The sequence below is a fragment of the Amphiura filiformis genome, chromosome 19 (assembly GCF_039555335.1).
Source record: "Amphiura filiformis chromosome 19, Afil_fr2py, whole genome shotgun sequence".
Taxonomy (NCBI): Eukaryota; Metazoa; Echinodermata; class Ophiuroidea; order Amphilepidida; family Amphiuridae; genus Amphiura; species Amphiura filiformis.
The window spans coordinates 57,798,937-57,824,366 of NC_092646.1; the positions used below are offsets into that span (position 1 = coordinate 57,798,937).

General features: G+C 36.0%; 1 protein-coding gene across 1 annotated transcript; it reads left to right on the forward strand.

Annotated features, from left to right (window-relative positions):
* Positions 1-7,548: 7,548 nt before the first annotated feature.
* On the forward strand, positions 7,549-24,244 carry LOC140141564 (uncharacterized). Its single transcript, XM_072163472.1, has 6 exons — positions 7,549-7,572; positions 19,382-20,423; positions 20,877-21,152; positions 21,857-21,958; positions 22,678-22,920; positions 23,276-24,244. Exons 1-6 carry the CDS (start codon positions 7,570-7,572, stop codon positions 23,596-23,598), a joined length of 1,989 nt encoding a protein of 662 aa, XP_072019573.1. The 5' UTR covers positions 7,549-7,569; the 3' UTR covers positions 23,599-24,244.
* The last annotated feature ends 1,186 nt before the right edge of the window (positions 24,245-25,430 follow it).

The window sequence follows — 25,430 nt, forward strand, 5'->3', positions numbered from 1 at the left end:
ATCGGACAGGAACATGCCCTGGCGACGTTTACACACCAATATTGAGACAAATAAAGCGGACACACAAGAGGAATGATATGGATTATATATAGGTGATCACAAGGCTTGATTGTGTCATTTCCACCTCATGCTCATGACTTTTCTCAGGCGGGGGGGGCGCTCACAACTTTTGTTTTGATATATTATTGGCCTTAGCTCAAGAACCGCAAGACCTTTTTTGATAAGATTAGAGGCTTTTTCATTCATTTCCTATAAGATTAATGTAAGAATTATACTACAGTCTTTTAGTTGAATACCTGAAACTGACAAAATGCGGCTCCTGGCGTCCGACTCGGCTTAATACTATTTTAAAGGGCACATTAAGGGCTGGGGTATGAACGTTTGGACAGTATTTATTGTGGGACATTAGAGCACATCAGACATATCAAATTGCATTCTGAATACAAAGAATGTCATTCTGATATCAAATAATTTTGATTTTTTGAAATTCACAATTTAATACACATTTTATGGCAAATCATTAAAAATTGATATTTTTGATTTTTAACAGTACTTGAAGTAAACTTTATAAATCTAATGATTTATACTTTAAGTGTATGTAGGTGGGATGAAAAAGCCGACGATCAATTGAAAATTTTGACCTTTTTCGTATTGAAGATATGGATTTTTTTTCCCAAAACACCAAAAACAATTAGGTCTTTTGGAAAAAAATCCATATCTTCAATATGAAAGGTCAAAATTTTCAATTGACCGTCGGCTTTTCCTCCGTGCTACATACACTTTAAGAATATATCATTAGATTTATATAATTTACTTCGAGGACTGTTATATATTAAAAATTTGAAAAATATCAAATTTTTATAATTTGTCATAAAATTTGTATTATATTGTGATTTTCAAAAATGAAAATTATTTGATATCAGAAAGACATGCTTCGTATTCAGAATGCAATTCGATAGGTCTGAGGTGCTCTCATGTCCCACAAAAATACTGTCGAAAACGCAATAAACGCTCATTTTGGATCCCTTAAATTGTATAATACAAAATGAAATTATGTCCATTAGGCTGCGATCACATAGAAGTATACTATTCGGGTATACGGGGCACGTTTTGCAGGTGCACGCGTAGCTCAAATCGAGCAAGGCAATTTCATAGTACCGGGTCACATAAGGCTACGATCGCATAGAAGTATACTATTCGGGTATACGATGCACGCTTTGCAGGTGCACGCGTATAGCTTAAATCTAGCCAGGTAATTTCATAGTACCGGGTCACATAAGAGCTATTCGAAAAGGCCGTATACCTGCGTATACTATAGTATAGTGGGAATCGTGCGTGTTCGATTTTAGTGCAGCGTATACCGTCCTAATTTTAAAAACCTAAACCATATGTGGGTAAATTCATTTTTTAATAGATGCACTATCTAATTCTGCACATTATGACACCTCATTGAATGCAATGTGACCTCAAGAAGTAAAGTTACAAGCATTTGATAAGACGAAGAAAATGGGTAAACTGACATACTCGCTATACGAAATACGAAATACGCTCATTGATCAGGCTGAGTTCACATAGTATACTCCTATATGAACTCAGCCTGATCGAATGAGCGTATTTCGTATAGCGAATACCGTATACTTCTATGTAAACTCAGCCTTAGAGAAGGGTGTTAGAGAAGGATATCCTCTACCAGCCATTCTGTTTATAATAATTGTAATTGAGAGCTTCGCATACGAAATCCAATCGAATTAACGATTTGAAAACGTCTATTAGTTTTTCTATTAGGTATGTCACAGTGGCTGCACAATAATTCTGCTACACTGTGCATGCAAGCATAACAGTGAATTGAAAAGGGCGCGCTTCAAATTTGGCCAATTTTAGAAAACATCCATGTCGATAAATGAATTTCCTCATATGCTTCATTTATCCAAATTGTTTAAATTTTTAATATATGGTGTGTGAAGCCTTTCCGAGGCTAACAGTGGGTCCTCAAAAAAATTGTTTTGTTTAAGAGCTACTGCCTGTTTTTATGGATTTTTGAAGATCGCTCATAAATCAGTAAATATAGGCCTATTGAAGTAAAGGGACCTACCACCATTTAGCTGAAATACTAATCTTTCTTAGCATGTAAATTATTTCCGTCGACAACGAATGAAGCACTTCCCTAAAACTAGTTGAAGCAAAACATTAATCAATGATATTTTTAGGGAGTAATTTTCCAAACCACAATAGCTCTATAGCCATTGTGTGTGTCCAAGGCCATACTATTTTTGTATACGCGGTGCAATAGAATGGGTGTTCCTTTTACCGATTGTCCTCCCTTGTTAATCCAGATGACAAAATGTTAATTTAAAGTCTCATTGCAACTGAATTTTTATTTTTACTTTTCGGACTTGGCTTTGAGTAATGGTGACACATACCATGTAAGTAAAAATGAAAATTATATTCCAGACACCGTCAAAATGTCAAACTTTTTATTTTTTTGCATTGTTTTTAAATAATTAACTGCAGTTCATTTATTCAACCTCATAACAGGATCATACTTAAAAAATTTATGATGAATGAACAGACGTTCATTAAATATTGAAAAAAAAACACCAAAATTACTCATGCCTAATTTGCATAATAATATCATAAATACATAATTAGCTGTAATTACCTAATTTGCGTAATTAATTACTTTTAGTGTATTTTTTGTTATCAATTGAAAGAACTTTGTATACATATGTGTGCAAAAAAACCGCACCTTTATATCATGTACGGTTTTCTATTGGCATCAATTATGCATATTAATTAGCTGAACTTAGTCATTTTTTGAGATTTAATTTGTCTGCAGATTGGCCGAAATTGCTAAAATAGTATATTTGGTTAATTTATTATAATTATTCAATGACAGATTTTTAAATTTTTTTTTCTGTAACGAAGTCAGGAAAGATAGGCATTTAACATGTGATATTTAAATTAACGCTGCTTTTTCAAGCAAGCGTCTAAATAAACCTTCAAAATCTCGAAATGTGCCAATTTTGTCATTGCAGCCATTTGTGGCAGGATTTCATTCCATCTACGAGCATCTTTAAATTGACACTACATCACAATGCATTGACCGATTTCAATTCTGTTTTTTGATTTTTGATGCTTTAATAAAGCTTAATAATGTAGGAACATTAAATAACGTGTTTCTGCTGCGAATATTTTTGAGGTGATATGCCTACTATTAGTTAAAGCTCACATATCTTTATACGCCGATGACATTACACCAACTCCCCCTTCGTAGTTCGTGTTACAAAAAATTGCTCAGTAGGACGAACGTTACAAATTTGATGAAAGGGAAATGTTTGTTCATAATTTGACTTGAATTTCGTTAGCTATACAAGATTATAACATAATTATTTTAAATTTAACAAACTATAATGAGTTTAGTCTATCAATATATTATTTAAACTCATATTGGGCTATTCCAGAAAATATGTGCACACCCCCTATAGAGGAGTAACTTTTCAATCAAAGAAATGTCTGGATTTCCAGGTCTGCTTTCTGAAAGTGACTGGAATTCCAGTTGCAAATGTCACTTGAAAAAGCCTGGAAATCCAATTAAATGAAGGAAAAATCACGGAAATATCCAAAATGAGCTCTCAAATTGAGGATTTTTGATTTTGAACTATTTTTCTGCTGGATTTTTTCGCCTTTGGACACTTTAAAAGTCTGGATATCCAACAGTCACGACTGGACAAAAAGTCCGGAAATCCGAACTCTTCTATAGGGGGTGTGCGTCTATTTTCTGGAATAGCCCATTCTTTAACTTTAATTCTAACCTAATGTGGTAATCAAACGGTGGAAAGATCTCGAACCTAGTCTAAAGTTGTTTTTATTCCAATCGGAACTACTTTTTCCTATAATATTTTCCTCTATGTACATGAGCTTTTGCTTACAAACAGGATAAAATATTGGATTAAAACCACATGACAAACAATTAGTTGAACATATCAAGTTGTTTTTTATTCTAATCAAAACTACATTTTGAATAAAATTGCAACTTTTTATTAGAATCAAACTATAAAATAAAGAAACTACCCTGTGGATGGGATTTTCCCATCTAACTTAATTATGATGGTCATCTGATGTTCTGTCTATTGACTATTGACCAAAGGTAAAGATAAAGGAGACGATCCTGTATAAAACAGTGATCGGAGTGCCCATCTCTCTTTCATTGGCGATTGGGCCAGACTCCTCCATGTAATGTTGCTATAGGGGGATCGCTACACCTCTACAGCGAGTCTGTTACCTTCCCAGCATTTAAGAATGCAGGTACCCATTTAAGGTTATTCATTATTTTAAACTGTTGTGATTTGGTAGTTCACAGTATCTTACGAATGATTGTGAGCTTTGGCAAAAACTGCATTGCTCAATTCATAGCGAGCGTGTAGGAGAGTTAAAATATCACAGATATACTTTTATAGGTGCTGCGGTTCTTGAGTTACGTTGTGAAGAGGGCGGAAACAACAACACTTTTGTAAAACGTACATAACTCATTAACAACAATAAATTAAGCAAGTTTGCAAAGTATACGATTTGTAGACTGAACTTTTGCAAAACATCAAGGTGTTAATTTTCAATAATACATTGATCTATATAATAAAAATAAAATTTTAGATTGCTTCGACCAACAATACCTCGTCAACCCTTAAACACCTGGGTGGAGAGGAGTAATCGAGAAAAAGTGCCTTACTCAAGTGCACAACACGATGGCGTCGCCGGGGCTCGAACCCGCAACCTTCCGATTATGAGTCAGTGCCCGTTCCGCTAGGCCACCGTGACCAAATGTGGCCACATAAAGTGAAGGAAAATCAACTTTGGATTTTATTGGTGAATTCAGGTGTCTATGTGTATCCATCGCTGAATTGGTAAGGTGAAAGTAAAGTCATGCCGGAGCAGTGCTCACATGCCGAAGTTTTTTCTCGGCGTTTGGGCCAGACTCCCCTAAAATATAATGTTGTAGGGGGTTTGCCACTCCTCCAGCACAACGAGTCCGTTTCCCTTCCCAGCACTATGCCGGTACTCATTTATACACCTGGGTGGAGAGAGACAATAAAGGCTAACTTAATGGCCTTGTCTAAGTGGCCAACAAGATACACCGCCGGGGATCGAACCCGCAATGCTCCGTTTATGAGTCGGAGCCCGAATAGCTAGGCCACTGTGCTACATTGAGGCAGGTTTTTACAATATATGTAAAGAGAAGGAGGAAAAGATACGAGAGTGAGAAAAAAGATGAGTAAGGGAGAAATGAGTAAAAAGAGAAGTCAAAAGGGAGAAAATAGCAGAGGATAAGTTAAATTACACGTAAAGTGTTGCATTTTTTACGCTCAGGGCCGCATTCGCTACGTTGGAGCGTCAAACGCCAGTGCGTAGGTTGTACATGACATTGACATTACTGCCGTTGTTCCTCAGCTGTTGTTGTTAGAGCTGCGGCTGGTGGAATTTCAATATTTGTCATTTTTGGTGGCGACTTGCCTTTCTTTTAAAATCTTAGGTCTTGCTGCTTCTTCATATAGTTGCCTCAAGTGGGGGTACCCAGTTTGATACCTAACTTGTGTCAAATGAATTCGAAATCTTCCATAATTTACCGATTATACGAAATTTTGGGCGATTTGAAAAGTTGCAACTGTCTGTTACCGAGTATCGACCATGCACAGTGCTCTGCAATTTGAAAAGACCGCAGTTATTGTTGCACTTGAGTTACCACGGTGGCAACACTCGGTGCTCTTGGAGCACTAACCCTAACCATTGTGCTCCAGGAGCAATGTAGGTTTTTCGAGTACATGGTGCTTCCAACAGCTCTAGTGTAAAAAGACATGTACGGTGCATTTATATTGATGTGCATAACATTATTTTCTGTACACTTTGGACAAGACAGGAAAAATAAGTGGCATACAGCACAATGAATAAAGGTTACGATACTAAATACGTTATACGTGATACAAACCATATCCTATTGGTGCATTTAGGAACCGGACAAAATATTGTTTTTTGAGCAATGGACATTTAGATTTTTGTAACGCTCGTTGATTGTATTTTTCAAGAAGGTGAAATAATGTATAGGCAGATAAGATACGAAGGAAGGTACCATGATGCAGTCATGTCTACAGTAGAATTCATCTCGACCTTTGCAGGACTTAACCCCATTAAAAGCTATTAAACCAAGATAACACTCATTGAAACAGCTCAACTGATTAAATCGGATCTTCTCTGGTTGTGCACAAGTGACTGTTTTCATGTGCGATATCGCAATAAAGCTGGTATTCATAGCTTCAGTTGGGTAACCGATTATAAAGGAAACGAAAGGAAACAATGTTATGTGTGGCTTTGTTCACGAAATCAGACAATGTCGTGCTTTTTGTAAACCAGCATTCTTGAAAATGAGCAACATAATGATTTTTGACTTAACACGGTTTAGAAATAATTTCTTCATATTTTTGGTGTTATCTGTCGTTTACATGTCCTTCCTAAAACACAAAAGTACGACCCTCTCCAAACACCTAAATTAGCTAAAAATTTAGGACATGTTACAAAACTTTATTTTCTAGAACCTATTTAGAATAATTTAAATGTAGCTTTTACCGGTTTTTTGTGGCATCCTTCAGAAGTGAGCGGTCCGATACCAATATTTTCGGTCAAATCTCCATTCAAATAACACGGGAGTTGGCTAGCTATGCCTTGCCCTCATATTTTACAAAAGTACGACCATTTCTGAACATCTAACCTAGCTGTAATTTTAGGTCATGTTAGAGAAATATATTTGCTAGAAGTTTTGGAGAATAAATAAAATATTGGCTGGTTATTTTTCACACAGTGATGTTAACTAGGCAAGTGTCCATTCTCCCAACATACATCATTTGTAGGGGTCACGCGTCAATGGTGAGAGCACTGTGTATTGTGTATAGGAAAACGGACAGTAACTGCAGTATGCTATAAAAAAAATTAGATTGAACTTATATCTTTTATACAGGCTGTTTTATTTTATTTTTATTGTTATTATTATTAAGAATTGTCATTAAGGATAATCCAGGCATTAACCGCAGTTATCTAGTATTATGTAGTGCTGATGGGTTGACACCAGTATATCGGTTTGCTTCTCGCTTTAGCACTTATTAAATGCTATCAACAATACATTTTGGAAAATAACAAAATATGTGGGCTCACAAAATCTGAACTTTGGTTAATTCGGGTGCCAGGTACTCGAGAAAAGGATATTAAATGTGCCTGAGGAAACGCATATTGTTAAACATTTGCAGCCCCCCTGTTTAATTGTGACACAGACCTTATTGTATTATTGAGTGTATTTCACAAGTAATACTTCCGCCTGTTTATATTTCCGATTTTCCGTCTGTACAACAACTGAAAATTAACGGTGAGTTTACACTTTTTCTACCACTTATTAATATTATATAATGCCAGGTTTATTAAGACTTCAAGTAAGTAAAAAAAGCCAAACATGTTGCATCGAATATAGAGAGCTTACGGTTAGGCTATGAAGTATATGGTGCGATTGAATGAACATTGAGAAGATTATAAATGGTGAGACTTCTTTTTCAAATTATATGTAAAATTAACAGGAAACAAAACTGCAGCCAAAATAACTATGTATATATTCATGCTATTTGTATTTAAATGGTGGGGTTCTAGGAATGAGTCGTAGATTTGTTGTCGCCAGTCAAGTTCCGTCTATCGTAGTGCGAGTTATAATTACTTTGATACTAAAGTTGGCATATTTATTTATAATTCCTTCGCTGCGAGATACAAAACCAACTTACCAATCATTAAAGAAAGATAAGTGCCTATACAACGCCTTCATAGTTACAAACTTTTCTTTTTCCAGTCTTATTGTTTTTGAAGCCAGTAAATGGTTTGAGTAAAAGTTACTTTCAAGAAATTATAAACGGTGTGATGAAATGGCAATGTATAGTGCGGGTTCTGGGCAGGGAGGTAAATAACATGTTAACTGGGTGGGCATTTGCCCACCCAGTAAATTATTTTGCCCACCCAGTAAATTCACCTTGCCCATTGCCCAAAAGTGCCCACCCAGTAAATTATTTTGCCCACAACAAACTGGGTAATGGTGAGTGATAATTAGTATAAGATTTCTAAATACCCAAAGTGAAATATAATATGGTATACAATTTTTCTTTAAAGTTGGCATAATTTAATAGTTTAATAATTGGCAGAAGATGCATTTAGGGGGTGAGTAATGTTCACTATTTACATCATGCCAAATTGTACGCAAAATTAGGTAATATTTCCGCCGATAATCCAAATGCCTAGATGCCATTAATTATCGTTGCCCACCCAGTAAATTATTTTCCATCATTTGAGGGCAAAAATAAATTAAATTGCCCACCCAGTAAATTATCCTTATTTACCTCCCTGGTTCTGGGTGCGCAAGAAAAGGATGCGCAAAGACTTCTGGTATTGTCTAAGGCTGGAGACCCAAGATATATTACCAGGGGCGTAGCAAGCGGTTAAATATGGTGGATGGAGTCCAGGTCCCCTGAGGGTTCAGGAGCCCCGAGCAAAAGGGAAAATTAAATAAGGGGGAATAGAAAAAGATAGGGCTGAAAAGGAGATGTTAAAAGGGCCGGCACTGCTCCTTGTCCATGGGCTCCTGAGGCTCTTGCAAAAAATAAATAATAAAATAAGATAAATATGTACATAGCACTTTTCCCACCAAGGTCAAGACTTTTCATTAGATACATCACATGAATGCCAACTAAACGATGACAACATTTTACCTAGACTGCATCATATTTTTATTTTGAGCTAAAAAGGTGAAGTATTGAAGTTAAACTCCATAATTACCTTATCTACCACTACTTATGAATATCCAGTCGTATAAAAATGTTCTTCTTATTATATATAGGTTTTCTCAGTTAATTTAACACATTTTTCGTTATATTTAATATCCCGTTAAGTTTGAATTCGTCCATAACATTTGGAAGTGTCTATTTGTAAACTTAAATTTCGTCTTTGGTCAAATAAATTCATACTTTGATCAAAAAGATTCATAAAATGTTCATTTGATTTCGTCCTAGAGCGCATTGAAATCGTCCCACCTGCTGCATGGACAGTACTTGCACAAATATAATTCGTCTTTGTTCATTAATTTTCATGCTTTGATCAAAGCAATTCGTCCTCCATAATGCATTGTAGGCCTTTATTAATTACATCTTAGATTTCAACCACTGGTATTGAGTTTTCACTAGTGTTATTTCGATTCAGAAAATGAATTTCAATTCAATTCAGAGTCTCTTTCTTATTGTATAAAATCATTTTGATGCAACTTCAATTCAATTCTTCTCTACTTTAAATCATTTTGACTCAATTCCAATTCAATGCATATAGACATTTACTGCTAACCAATTTCAATTCCAATTCACAGCATTTGAATTCAATTCATATTCAAATTCAATTCTTATTTCCATCACTGATATATTTTACCTGGCATTTGGCTAAAAGCAGTCCAGGGAGAAAGTTCATTGTAACTGATAAGCTGACAATACAGGTGAAATGGTAGAATCAAATATGTGCTATCTTCAGTAGATAGCAATGCCCTAATGTTGTATGCAATGAATTGAATTCAAATAAACAAAAAATACATTTCGATTCAATGCATTGAATTGAAATGAAAGAATAAAAAGAATAAAAACATTGAATTGAAATGAATTTAATTGAATTCAAATGAAAAAAAAAACCCATTTCGATTCACTTCACTGAATTGAAATGAAAAATGGCCTAAATCAAATCAAATTCAATTCCTATTCCAATGCATTGAAATAACACTAGTTCTCACTTTGCCGATATAACTCCGAACAGACGTGTCTAAATTTATTCTGACCAAATAACAGTTATCACAATAATATGGCAGCGAGACAAAGAGGGCCATACAACTACGTTTGAAATATATAATGATATAAAAATTAGAAAGAAACAAAATACAAAACAAAAACAAACAAACAAAAAACAACCCAAAACACAAAACAAAAACAAAAAACAAAACAAAAACAAAAAAGAAAAGAAAAGAAAAGAAAAGAAAAGAAAAGAAAAGAAAGAAATAACGAAAAGAAAAGAAAAGAAAAGAAAAGAAAAGAAAAGAAAAAATAACGAGAAAAAAAAAAAAAAACATAAAGAAAATATGGAATATATAAAAATGGAAAGATAGATATAAAGAATAAAAGAAAGAAAGACAGAAGGAAAAGAAAATATGCAGGCCTACTTCTACATGCTTTATGTTAAAGACGAAATTAAATGACCCGAATATGAAAAGATTTGATCAAAGACGAAATATATTTACACATTAAGTTGATAACCCCTACATTGGACGAAATTTAAATACATTTGGACGAAATTAAATGAACATTGTATGACTATGTTTGATCAAAATATGAATATAGTTGACCAAAGACGAAATTTAAGTTTACAAATAGACAATTCAAAATTTCAAATTTTATGGACGAATTCAAACTTAACGGGAAATTAAATATAACTAAAAATGTGTTAAATTAACTGAGAAAACCTATATTAAAATTACCAATCTATTCGTACTAAAACATTGTGTTCCTTTTGAGAATGTCAAAAAATGATTATGACCATGTGTGTTACAGCGTGGGGTAAGTGACAATACTAAATTCAATGTGATACAAGGATCATACTGAAGCGTCTGTATTCGCTTATGATCATTTGTAGTTCAGATTATGGCGTATAAAATAGTTATACATATTAAAACATAGTATTGGCGTTGGTAGGAGACATGTACAGTGTATTTTATTGAAGCGTACATTTTGTTCCATACAATCATGTGACGGTTAACAAGACAGAGAGAATAAATGTCATTCTGCGCAACCGAATAAAGGTCATGATTACTAAATGCATCCAACCATATCTGATTTTTGTATTTACATGATTTAGGAACTGAGCAAAAATATTTGATGGGGCTCGAAAGCAATATTATTGAACAGTGTAATTGTTACGCTGGCGAGTATGCTCCCCGGTCCCGCGGCGGAACGGGAGATGGTGGGTATTTGGACACTGAAGGGATCCCGGGACAAATTGTATCGGTAAAACGGGGTCTTTTGGAGCTTCGAACTGTCAAAATTAAAATGTCTTTTCATGTTCTTGGATTTTGAGTTGAAAAGCGCCTTAAACAAAACAGAAATAAGAGGAGTGGGCAATAGGGTGGTCTTTTGGAGCTGAAAATATCAAAATCAAGGGCCTTTTAGCGCCCTGTTTTTGTAACATTTAGGGGTCTTTCGGATATACGCGGTGGTCCAAACACATGGGTCTTTCCAAGTTATTAATTTTGTGTTAATTGCTCTCCCCTTCCCCTCGTATCGCGCGTCGCTTGAATTATTCAGATGACTGATTGTTTTTGTCAAAAATTGAAGAGCGAGAGAAGGATTAAATAACCCATTGGGGGATTAATATGCATAATAGGTATGAGTGTTCTTTTATATAATAATTCTATACCATATATACCATTTATACGCTAAAGAACGAAATATGCACAATGACCTGCTCAATCAACATTTGAAGCGTCCACATTTTGTTCAGATTTTAGGCACTGTGTTTTGGATGTGTTTTGGAGCAAAATTTACAACGGTTTCATTAGAGAGTAATTCTGACCACCACCCCCGTGAATATCTGTTGCACAGTTCTTAACTTATTGTTGTGTGAATCGTTTCCCAAGTAATACACAGACTGGCACAGACACCATTCGGCAGTAGTACATGGTAGAACATTATAGTTTTGAAATCGGTACTGACTCCTGAGAATTTCGGTAAGTTGAGATATTACTTATTATAATTACATGTACAAGTTTTCTGTCGAGTTTCAACACTCATTGTAATCCTGATATTGAAAAAACATTTGGTCGCATATCTAAAACTTTGGGTGTGCGCAATAGACCGATAGATTTGTTAGTTCACTATCGTACGTTGAATATTGAGCATTTACTTGCAGGTAACTTAAGGGAGGTATAACAGAGCCAACCGTGGTTTGGATTCCAGAGGGAGGGTGTCTGTAAGAGGCACAGCCATCAGAAAATGAATAACTGAGATCGCGCGCCAAATAAACTTACTGCAGAAATTGTCCAAGTCTTTAAAAAAATAGGCATAGGTGGGAATCGAACCCGTCACCTTCCGGTTCTGAATCAAGGGATAGTATCTCTTAGCCAACTTTTTATCTGCACTAAAACCTGTGATATTAATTCTTGATAATGCTTAACGGAAAAAATCAATACTAATGTACGATGTCATTCAAAATCAAATAAAAATCCCACAACTAAAGTAGCAATCGATAAATCTGCTCACTCAATCATCAAATAATCAATCGAGAAATAGATAAATAAATAAATAAATAAATAAATAAATGTGTCCGTTCTCTCGAGCCCCAAAACGTCATTAAATAAATTAAATAAATAAATAAATAAATAAATAAATAAATAAATAAATAAATAAATAAATAATACAAAAAGAAATTATAAATTAGTTTTTCTAGGTCCTAATGTTGGAAAAATAAAGCAGCATCAGAAAAGTGACAGACGCACGGTTTCGAACAAGCGACGTCCAGAACAGCAACTTAGAAACCACAACGCCTTAGACCGCTAGGCCATAGAATCACACAGTTTCTTCGAAGTCAAAGAAATGTATTTTAAACCTTTAACGTTACGCAATATTGGCACATGACACGGGCACATGTCTGCGGGTAAAGATACTGCATGATAGAAAGGCGCATAAATAATCTAAGGGTCTATCCCTGAAGTTAATGGTCATTGACATGTAACCAATTCTTTGTATACCAGTGTATATACCAGCTACAGTCAACATATAAAAATAAGTATATTAGGCGTAGACGCAATCATCAATGCGGGAAGTATAAAACCATAGTCGCCACTCGTGCACTTGTTTGAGTCCACGGGTATTCCGAAAACAGCCTTCAACCCTGAAATCAGAGGTCGGTTTTGGGTTGTTACATGCAAATACAAACTAAATATATCATGAAAAAAACCACCAACTACATTCTGTTATTTACAAAAGCCGACGATCAAAGTTAAATTATAAAAGGAGCAAGACCAGATATCAACGTTAAATCACGGTAAGCCTAAAATCGCATCGAAAACGCCAAAATGCAGTCACAAAATGTATAATATTACTAAATCACCAAAACGAATTGTAACGTAGGTATGCAGAAAAGAGTTGTATTAGCAATAACAAAGTATGTGCAAAAAGATTTGTCTTTGGCATGTCGCTTTTTTGAAATATCACCAAAAATATCAAATTTTGGAAAAACGCCCCAAAATTTAAAACAAACACGAACCTTCCAAAATAAATATATATTAACACTCGGCGGCCAAAACACCTATTATGGGTATTCGTGCTCCAGTAATCCCTTTAACCTTCACCTCAGTCCTCTTCATTTCTGGTCTGGGTTTTAGTCTTTTATATTCACCTATTGGAAGAACATTGCATCCAGCCCCAGTATCCAGTTTGAACGGTACTGTGATATTGTTGATCTTCATTGGTAAAATCCACTCTTCTTCATCGTCGTCTTCAGTGACTAACGCATCTACGAAGAACTCTTCAGGCTCATATGTGCTTTCAGCTGTGCCGATTTGGTCGACTTTCTTCGCCGAAGGGCAATGAGTCAGCCAGTGGTTTTTCTGTCCACAGGATTTACACGTTGTTCCCCATGCAGGACATGACCTTGGTTTATGCTTTCTGCCGCACTTCTTGCACTGGAATGTCTTGTCCGACATCTGTTTCTTCTTGTCTGAACCTCTGTCGGGTCCATTCTTCGGCTTTGCACCGTGGTTGTGACTTCTCTGTGTCTTCTTGATTGCGTGGAGATTTGTTTCAGCCTTTTGAGACATTGCTTTCATGCTTTCTTTGGCTTTTTCCTGGTTTTGACCAATCTGAATTGCTTTTAATAGCTAGTGTCAGCTCATCTCCTTTGTCCAGGCATTTTTCTCTGACCACCGTTTCCCTAACGCGTAATACTATGGCGTCCCGGATCATTCGGTCTTCTTCCTGGTACCCGTATGCTTTGACAAGAATTTTTAAGTCTGTTACGAAATTGTCAAATTTCTCTGTTGATTGTTGATATCTGTTATTGAATGCTACCGTTGCTCTGATTTCATTTTTCTTTGGTGCAACATATGCTTCAAATTTACCAAACACTCCAACAAGTGTGGCATCCTCAGCAGGTTGGGCTGCAATGTTATTTTCTTCATCTGCTGGAACTGCTGGCTTCCATTCAAATGTGCTATAGACCTCTCTGCCTTTATCACCCATGTATGTCATCAAATAATTGACTTGACGTAGCTCTAGTTTATCTGCCAGTGGGCCTTTAAATGTGAAAAGACAGTGCTGCTTGAATCTCTTAAATTCTTTTGGGAGGTCTGGACTGTCCCAGTTCATTACTGGTGCGTGAAACGAGTTCATTTTGATTTTTGTTTTCAATCGTGTCCGGTACTAGCTGGTATATAAACAGCGCCCTCTGGATAAAATTGGAAATTTTGGCGTGGATTGGGTGCACTTTCCGAGCGGCGTAAATGTTGACACTTGAAAGTTTTTAGTCTATTTTTAGCTACAGTGCTCCCCGGGCAGTGCTCACACTTTGCGTACGTTCTGTACTCTTCACCCGTCGATTTTTCAGAATTCTTCTGCATTCCCACTTCTGGACATCATGTGTTATTTCCTTGGGCTTGAGAAAGGGGTTAATAAGGGATTTATAACCACTTTAAATAACCGAACCAAAACTATCGGTATTGACTCTCGTCACGTATTATTATCACAGCAATGTAAACACGGTGTTGCCGGCCTAAGATACATTATGACGCTAGCGTTAACATAGCTGAAATCGCATATCAACACAGCAGGAATGGACAGTTATAATATCTACTATACTAAAATAACCAGCGAAGTGTGTGTGTCCGTGTGTCTGTCTGTCTGTCCGGCTATGCGTTTCGCCGCGCTGCGACGCATCAATCCGATATTTCGGATATGGATAGGTATCGGGAAAAGCATGTTGACCGGGTGGTTTTGAAGGTCACCGGAGGTCAAGGTCAAAGGTCAAAAGCTCAAACTTTGTCCGATCGGGCCTAAACTTGGTGGGTGGAATCCTTGATACCAGGGGAATATATGCGCGAAATAAAATCCGAGGTCAACCGAGGTCAAAGGTCATTACGGAGGGTTCAAATTTCAAACTTCGTCCGATCGGGCTCAAACTTGGTGGGTGGAATCCTTGATACCAGGGGAATATATACGCGAAATAAAATCCGAGGTCAACCAAGGTCAAAGGTCATCACGGAGGGTTCAAATTTCAAACTTTGTCTGATCGGGCTCAAACTTGGTGGGTGGAATCCTTGATACCAGGGGAATATATGCGCGAAATAAAATCGACGTCAACTGAGGTCAAAGGTCATCACGGAGGGTTCAAATTTCAAACTTTGTCCGATCGGGCTCAAACTTGGTGGGTGGAATCCTTGATATGAGTGGAACACGTAAAAATATAATCGAGGGCATCCGAGGTCAAAGGTCATCCAGGGCTGCATTTTAAACTTCGCCTGATTTCGGGTAAAACTTGGTGAAAGTAATTCTCCATATCACGGGAGCATGAACAAAATCAAACCGAGGTCACTCGAGGGCAAAGGTCATATGGGGTCATGCCCAACTGGGCTTAAAAGTGGTAGAAAGAATCCTCGATATGAGGAGAACGTGTCAAAAAGTCAAAAGGGTCATCAGGAGTCAAATAGCATTGCCATCAGTTACTCTCACAGCAACGGGTGAACTAGTATTATAAAATGTTATGAGTTTACAGTTAATGTAATGATTTTCTTCTTAACAAAATACTGTTGGTCAAATTTAGCTTTGAAATGAAATTAACACACAGAAAAGTAACAAAAACCATCGAAATCTAAAAAAAAAATAAAAAAGGCCGACCCTGAGTTTGGTCAATTTTGAGTCGGTCGGTGGAGGGCAAGCGAACAAAAATTTTCGGGGCTAATTTCAGCGAGTTGAGACATTACTTAGATTATGATTACATGTATAAGTTTTCTTTCGAGTTTCAATGCTCCATTATAATCATGAAATAAACGCATATCTAAAACTTTGGGTGTGCGCAGTAGACCGATGTATTTATCACTTGACTATTGAACATTGAGAACTAACTAACAACAGTAAAATGTAGATAACTTGAAGAGAAAACGAAAGTTCTAGTCACTAAAATCGAAATTGGGCACACTCATGCAACGTGAGCTATACTTGTTATAATGATCAAAATTCTAACGTCATATCATTCAGCCTGATCATTCTGTCTCTCATTATTCTAAACTTGGGATGCTTTAAAATAAAATAACATAATTACTTGTCATTTTGTAAACCGATCAAGCTAAATCTGGACAATGTTGTGAAAAGTCAATTAAAACAAAATTAACAGTTTTAGACCAGTGTCGCACACCGACATCGCTTATTACTTGGTGCAGCAGAGATACTAAAATAAATAGCCGGGATCGATACACGTGACTTGCTATGCACGATTTTGATATCAGACGAAAATCTTCGGATACCGGGGTGGAAAATGATGTATATCTCCCGTAAATGATTTCGTCTCAAGAAACCAGATCTGATCTCATACACTTAAAAATACGTGTTGAACAGATATGATAGTCGTTAGTTTGCGTCTTGAGAGAAGGCCATGCGTCTTGAACTCAAAATCTGACCAAAATTCTAAGTTTGTATTGCGTTGGTCCTGTATGGACTACAGCGCGCAGGCTATCCTGCACTCACTACTCCAGTGGAGGCAGTATGACCATTGACCGCAATGTCGTATACAAGCTTACTCACACAGCGAGAAATCAATTACCCCGGCTATTGTCAGTAGCCTTAGTCAGGTCACTTGGCTACTGCGTCTCATATTATCTCTGTGGATTCAACCTACCATGGCGATTTCTACCATGAAGATATCGGGGCGATGACACTGTGTGTCAGGAGTTTTTCCGCTGCGACAAACGATGCGTTCTTAGTTCTACGCAGCGATTTTCAGTTCTCAGCGTCGGTTCTCTGTCATCAATTTGGATTTGTGTAGGGATTTGTTCTGCAGTGGAAGACGCTGGCATCAATGCATTTTAACCGCTGCGACCGACGCTGCGGAAAAAATCGCTACCAAACAATATATTTGGTATCCGCCGTCCTAATTTTCTTTGATCGGATTTGTATATTCTACAGCATAGCTGGACTGCGGGTTAAGCATTTGTAACAGTAAAATTACATGCTTCAACAGTGAAAAATGGGGAATTCGAGCACAACACCTTCAATGCAGATTTTTAAAATATGTCATTTGTTATGTTTGTAATATTTAGTTAATTTATATGGATTGTATGAAATACGCCTTCAACAATATCGTAGCTCAAGAAACTAAGGCCTGCCCAGCAAACACAAAACGTTTTCAACATGATTCGCAAAAGGTTATAAAAGGTTGTCAGAAAACGTTTAAATGTCGGGTTATATAAAGGGTATATTAAGAGTATAAAACGTTTCCATAACCGTAAAAAACATTTTTTGATAATCTACTGCTCAGGAAACAAAAATGATTTACAGAAAACGTTTAAATGTCGGGTTATATAAAGGGTATAAAAACATTTTAAAAACATTCCAAAAACATTCTTGAAAACTTGATACAAAACATTCTAAACAGAATGTTATTTTGGGGTTGAAAAAATATTTTGCGAAAAATGTTTGCCCAGAATATTTTCAATAACGTTTTAAAAACGTTTTCATGACCTTTATATAACCCGACATTTAAATGTTATTAAAATGTTTTGAATAAAACATTTTAAGAACATTTCTGTGTTTGCTGGGTTTAAATATTTTAACATAATGTTACTTAAATATTGACAAAATATTTGGCAAAAATGTTTGCAAAAATAGTTTACAATAACATTTTTGAAAATATTTAAAAATATTGTTGTAGTGTGTTTTCATACAAAACGTTTTAAAACGTTATCATGGCCTTTATATAACCCGACATGTTATTAAAACGTTTTTACCTAAACCAAAAGCCAAAATATAACTTACTTAAAACGTTTTTAAAACGTTTTTGTGTTTGCTGGGTGGATAGCAAAAAGTAAGCCAATCAAGCATTGACAATTCGTCGGGTGTATTACATAGTGACGGATGTTAAACTTCGCCAGAAAAAAAAGAGTACGCCGATTTGTGATCAACCATAGCAGAACACTGTCAAGTAAAATCCTCCAAAAGTTGCTGTATTTAAAAAAAACTAGTATCTAAAGTATCTTGAAACATCTATCACATGAAGAATTATTCGCTATTAAATCAGTAAAATGATTACAAAGTTATACGTCAGTATGTAAAAACGTGAAAACGTTGCACCCTAACATCCGTCACACATCCGTCACTATGTCTTGCGCCAATATCGCGCACGCTAATCTGGTCTCTCGTGTTGATCTATGGACATCCGTCACACATCCGTCACTATGTCTTGCGCATAAAAGTCGGATCAAGGAAGGACTTCGAAGCATCCGTCGGTTCTTTACGCTTATTATTAAACGCTTTTTTCATTATAAAACCGACTCGTCACGAGTGCCCACGACATACATGGCATATTGTACTTGAGTATTTACTCCTGATCTTACTCCTGAATTTACACTGTATTATCTGTAAATTTGGAGCCGCCTCTAAACGCGTCTGAACATATTTTGATCATCTTTCAATAACCTACTCATTAAAAAGGATCATATTTTAATTTTTTATCACTTAATCATCCCTTTTATATTGTAAAGCTTTGAAATAATGTCTCTAAATAATTGTCGAATCAACTCGAACCATTAAAAATTTCTTAAAGGTGATATTTTACTAAAATAATGATCCATTGAATATCTGCTCTACGTAAAAGTTTTTGGTTTATACCCAGTTATCAACATCCGTCAAGAAATCATGTTGGTTTCAATGAACAATATTGAATTACGTACGATCAAATTGAAAAATAATGTTTTTACATAGTGACGGATGTGACAGATACACCATACAATTTAGTTGTTTTTCCAAGTAAACGGCGTTTTACATAGTGACGGATGTTTAGATACGCCACTATGTAAAACGTCGGGTAATGTAATATATCAACATCCGTCATTTGCATAATTAATTAACAAATTAATTATACAAACTTGAGCTTCAAATCTTGGTAATATTATACTACTCACTATTTAAAATACATTGGCCAATTTTCAAAAAAATGACAAAAATCAACATACGTCACTATGTAATACACCGACGAATTGCTTAATAAGTTGTGGTATTTTTTTGTCTTGCTTCAACAGAAAATGTCTAAAATTCACGGACGTCCCGCATTCTTGAAGAAAATTCCCGCGCTTTTCGGAGAGCTGCGGAAAAAGATGAGGAAAATATCCATGAAAGAGGCCAAGAAAAGAATAGATGATTCGCTCCAGTACTTTAACGGCATCGACGATTTCTGCACGGAGGAAGCTTATAATGCGATAATATGCATTGAAGATTTGCCGAGAGAGCTTAGTGGCATACCAACAGGGTCCACCCTTCCCCATGACGAATACCAGGCGATTTGTAGACCCAGTACTCGTCAAGTTGCAGAATACCTTACACAGAAAAGATTTGCTGAGCTTTTTGTGAAGATAGTAATGTCGTTACGTTGGAACTTGCAAAGTGAAGACAACCCATTAGCTATCGAAGTTCTGTGTGTATCACTCTATACATTTTGTAATTTATCCGACGAATGTCCACTTCTTTGTCAGGAATTTGGGAAATCAAAGGGCCCTGACTGCCTTTTGCAACTTATGAGTACGCTTGACAATCTTGGAAAAGATACAGACGAAAATGACGTATTTCTGTGTTCCACTGCAGTTCTTCTTAACGGCATTCGACTTTGTCCAGAAAATCGCAAAGGGTACCGTAAGGCTAATGCTGTTGAGGTATTGAGCAATTTGAAGAAACGTGACTCATCTGATGTGCTGAAGCTGCTGCTTCTCTCCTATATCGTCGATGAAGAAGAGGGTGAAAAGCTGGAGAAATCAGAAGGTTGTGTTAGCATGTTAACCAAATTACTAACAGAAGCTGTTGACAGTAAAACTCATACTGCAACGCACATTGCCGGTGAGAAATCAGTAGCATCTTCGGCTTCAGAACTTCTCGACGGTCTAAATCATTTGGCAATCAACGACGCAAACAAAGCCGAAATTGCTAAGCACGGAGGGCTAAAAGCTATCATCAGGATGCTGCAATCTGATTTTTCTGAAGAAGAACACATTGTTGCTACTCAAGCATTGTGGATTCTATCGTTCCTAGATAGCATCAAACGCACAAGTGAAGTCCAGGCATCCCTTCCAAGTAAGCATAATAAGATTTCACATTACACATTGTGTTGTGTAAGACTCAAAATAATTATTACATGGCTATTTTATGATGTTTAGAATTCATCGCTATATCGTTAAAATGTTATAAATGCTTAAAATTTTTGTAGTTATGGAAATGATACGATGAATACTTATCTGAAATTGAATGACGTTATTGGGGTAATGAAAACGTTTTTAAACATGGTGAGAGTCGCGCGGTTTGTCTGACAAGCACAATATTCTTTAAAACTCGTAGCGAGACGAATAACTTCTTTCAACCCAATTGATCATTATTATGCTTTCCGAATCATACTTGAACGTACAGAATAATATCATTATTGTAGAGTCAAATAGCATTGTTACCATTTATTTATTTATTTATTAATTTGTTGATTATGTGAGCGTCTTCAATGATATATTCATCATTTATTTTCGACTAAATTTGCAGCTTTGCGATCCTTGACAACATCTGAAAACCAACCAATTCGAGAAGCAAGTTCGTATGCTGTGTGGGAAATTCAGGACAACCAGCGAACAGCTCAACATCCTAATTATGAGGACCCTCCTCCATCTTATCAAGAAAGTGTCAAGGCACAGGCACAAAGTGGTCTATCAGGTCACGTGATGATAAGTTACCAATGGGATTCTCAAGATCGTGTTGTCACCATCAGAGACAATTTGGTTCAAGCTGGATACAAAGTATGGATGGACGTACACAACATACGTAAGTTTGGATATATTCCATGACCTACTAATAAAACAAAAGATGCTAACAAACGTAAGTGTATCTTTCCATGTACGTTTTTTGTCGATTAGTCAGCTGACGACATAAATGTCGATAAGTCAACTGACAAAGTTTTTTGTTGATTAGGCAGCTGCGCTGCGCTGATTTTTTTTTGATTAGTCGCCTAGACTATATCTATCGATTAGTCACCTGGACGAAGTCTGTTGATTAGTAATCTAGACTAAATCTATCGATTAGTCACCTGGACTAAATATGTCGATTAGTCACCTAGACGAAATCTGTTAAGTCAGCTGAAAAAAAATATTGTTGATTAGTCAACTGACAAAATTTGTGTTTATTTGACAACTGGCTCTACATAATTTGAAAAATCAGTTGATAAAATCTAAATGTGTATTGGACAGAAAACGAATTCTTTGATTAAGTTGACGAACTCTATATTGTATAACAAAATCGTTAGTTATGCAGTCCATATAATGTTGGCGGTTTTGCGCAAGACAGTTAAGTTTACTCCGTGGGTATCATGAAGGAAATTCTAGGAACACATGTCTCTTTTTTTCTCAAATATGTTTTTTGTAAATATGCTGGAGGAAATGTATACGACAAGGGAAGTTTACAATCATGTACAATTCGTCACATTGGCCTTACTAACTTGTTTGAAATAATTACTTTCCTTTTATCTTCAGGAGGAGATATAATTGATGCAATGGCAGATGCTGTAGAGAAGTCAGACGTGATTCTCATGTGTATGACGGAAAGATACAAAGATAGCACAAACTGCAGATCAGGTAAACATCCATTTTATATTGCACAATGTCATATACTGGGAAGGGAAGTTAGGATTGTTAGAATGTGATGAACCATTTCTCTAACTATAGGCATCTTTTTAAATGATAAAAAAAAAAAAAAATTTAAGAACTTAACTTAAATGGAATTTGATGAGTGCCAATTTACTCTGCAATTCACCTACCCTGGTAAAAACAAAAGGAACGCTTCAGTGAGAAAGAAATACACGAAACATATTACGAGTAGTGTATAGTCGGAGTATGCAGAGAGCACCTAGGTTTCATTATCATTGAGGTATAGGACTTTTTATTTTTTTGGAGGAGAGCAGATAGGGCAACTACTTGATCATATTTCTACATGTTCATACTACATACTCTGAAAATTTTAGAAAATTCGCACGAGTCCGTTTTTTTTAAATCACATTTTGTGTTCCTAAAATGGGGATTATAGCGCCCTCAACGGGCACTCTCTCCATAGGGCTACATGTAAAGACCATTAATAGGCAAATGGCCCTAAAATAAAACGGACTCGTGCGAATTTCCTCAAATTTTGCATATGATGTAGATTTAACATCTGGAATGCAATGCAAGTGATGCCGTTGCTGCTCTCCTAAATTCATTTTTAAAATGTCCGCCCCAGACCAAGGTGAGAGCACAAGTATGTTTACAGTAGGCCTCTGTTTAATTCTCCCCTGAGTAAAAACTGTTTATATTATTCACAGAAGCTAAATATGCCTCTAAAAAGAAGAAGGATGTCATTCCGTTGCTGCTGGAGAACGACTATGATCCAGACGGGTGGCTTGGATTCATGCTGGGTACAAAGCTTTACTATAAGTTCTGTTCTGATGATGAGATGACGCGAAACATGGAGGGGCTCCTAAGGGAACTTGGTAATCGTGGACGGGCAACAGCAACACCATCAGCAACAGCAGAAGCAGTAGCCGTGGGTGAAGACGATGTCGATGGTAAGCCTTAAATGACATTTTTCCAAATTTGGAAGGAATACGAACATAATAGTCGTTGTACTTCCTCAAAAGCTGACGTTGCTCTAATTATTGAAGTAAAAAGTCAATAATGTTTACGTTGATGTTAGTGGTAAGGAGCTTGTATATTGGCGTTGTAGCGGGTTTCAACCCCTGATCTTTCAGTTACTCTTAGTTTCCACCACTCCTACGTCATAGAAGACACTCAGTACCAGGCAGTTTTCACTCCTGCGTCACCATAACAGCCGTCTGGTACCGAGACATTAAGTCGTCGTATCATATTATTCGTTTTAAGACTCATTGAAACTGGTCCATACTTTCCACTTCTTTTGATTAGGTCCCGTGTCTGCTCATACTGAACCAATGGTCGCAATGGCTCCACTGACTGTCGGCAAAGAAACCATTCGGCGCAGTTCTACCGGCAAAGCTTCCACGTGGTCTGCAGAAGAGGTACAATCCTGGCTACAGGATATCGGTTTGTCGGCTTTGTCGTCATCACTTGGTTTCCAGTGCGATGGGGATCATTTGAAAGTAATGTACGAGCAATACAAGCGATCACCTGATGTCTTCCAGAACGAAATGAAGACGGATCTTCAGTTGAATTACGGTGATCGTTTGAAGTTAACAGCAGGTCTTAAGCGATTGTTTGAAAGTGAGTAGCAAAGTGGACCACTAGTTGGCCTGGCTAGTTGGCCTAGATATCATTCTGGAGAAGGTACCCGTCACCTCTTATACTTAGGCAAATTATTTGATGTAACCAGGTTTAAACAAATTGCTCAATTAAGCCAGATAAAAAATATAAGCATTGGTGTTTGAATGGCGAGAATATAACAAAATAAGACAGAATTAAAAAAAAAAGGTAAAGAAGGCTACTTCCAACAATCAAGTGAACAATTTTGTTTTTAACCCTTGAGGTTGAGAAATCAGAATTTTCACGGATTGTTTTGGAAAAGAGAACTTATATTTTCTGTATAAATGTTTTCTTATGTATAATAGTCATCTGATATTATGTTGTAAAACTGTAACAAATATATCTGATACAATGAATTATTGCAATCGCTTAAATTAATCACGATCCCAGCAATATGCGTAGTTTCACGGCTGTTTGATATGATCATTTATTAATATTTCAAACAAAACATAATTTTCAATTTTAGACCTTTACAATATCAACAGCTATCACACTAATATAAACATATAATTCTAGCTATTTTAAACTTAGATTTTCTTTTCTTTATCACTTTTCTCACATTTTTGTGGTACTTTTTATTCTATAAAATGTATATTTGTGTCAAAACTTTTTTGAATTTAATTTAACCCAATAATAATTTTGAGTTATTCCTTTCATTTCACGATAAAAAGTAGTTTGAAAATTTCGTTGCTATATGTTACTCATTGTTAATGTTATGATGTTTTAATGCCATTATACAAGTGTGTGCTCCTTGTAAAGATGCAAACAAGATTTAAAATAAATAGCGCCATCAATGTTCAACTTTGCTTAATAATGAATACAGTTCTACATTCCATCAAACAACCGTGGTTTAATGAATAACAAGAAATGTTATTCTGTCTTTAATTGTTACAAAAAATAAATGTGGTAAAAGATGTATACAGGATGCGTAGTGTTGTGTTGAGAGTTATCAACGGAAACTCTATAAATAAATAAATAAATGAATTTTGGATTTATAAAGCGCCTTTCTCCAGATCTGAGAGGACTCAAAGCGCTGTAATTTCGCTACAATGGTGAATCATCACAATCAGATCGCATCAACTAGGTTGCTGCCGAACGGCGTACACCTATCCGCATTTAGATTGTAACATCCACCAATTATCTGTGCAGCTCCCCAAATTCCATTGGGTGAAGGAAGTTTTTGATAACCAAACAACTAATCACCGATTTTTGCGATACAGGAGGAAACCGGAGATCCCGGAGAAAACCTGCGAGAGCGAGCATGGAATCGGGATAAACCAAGGGACCTCAGTGGTGCAAAGCGAGGGAATTACCGCTGCGCTAAACTCGCGCTCCCTATGTAATACGATAAGTATAGTAATAGTTTCATTACTCTTATTACACCTCAATGTTAAGTAAATGTACTTGATATAAGCAAAAGGAGTATTTATGTGTATGAAGTCAATTTGTGGAACATTATGGTCCAACTATTGAAAACTAAGTGTTCTTATCATATTTTGAAAATGTAATTGATGAATACGGTTCTGATCGTATTACTATAATTGCTGGTGATATTAATATAATGTTTTTATACAGAACTTTTTATGTATAGTCATTTGATATTGTACAATGCATTAGCCAAGATAATCATTAGATTATTGTCAATATTTACCAATACGCGTTTCTATATATGCAGAGAAGATAGGCATATATTTCTGTAATTTGAATTTTAAAACTACTTGTGTAAGTTATATTACAATCTACAAGCATTATAATTGATTAAATTATTTAAACAAAAATAAAACAATTTAATACTTAAAAG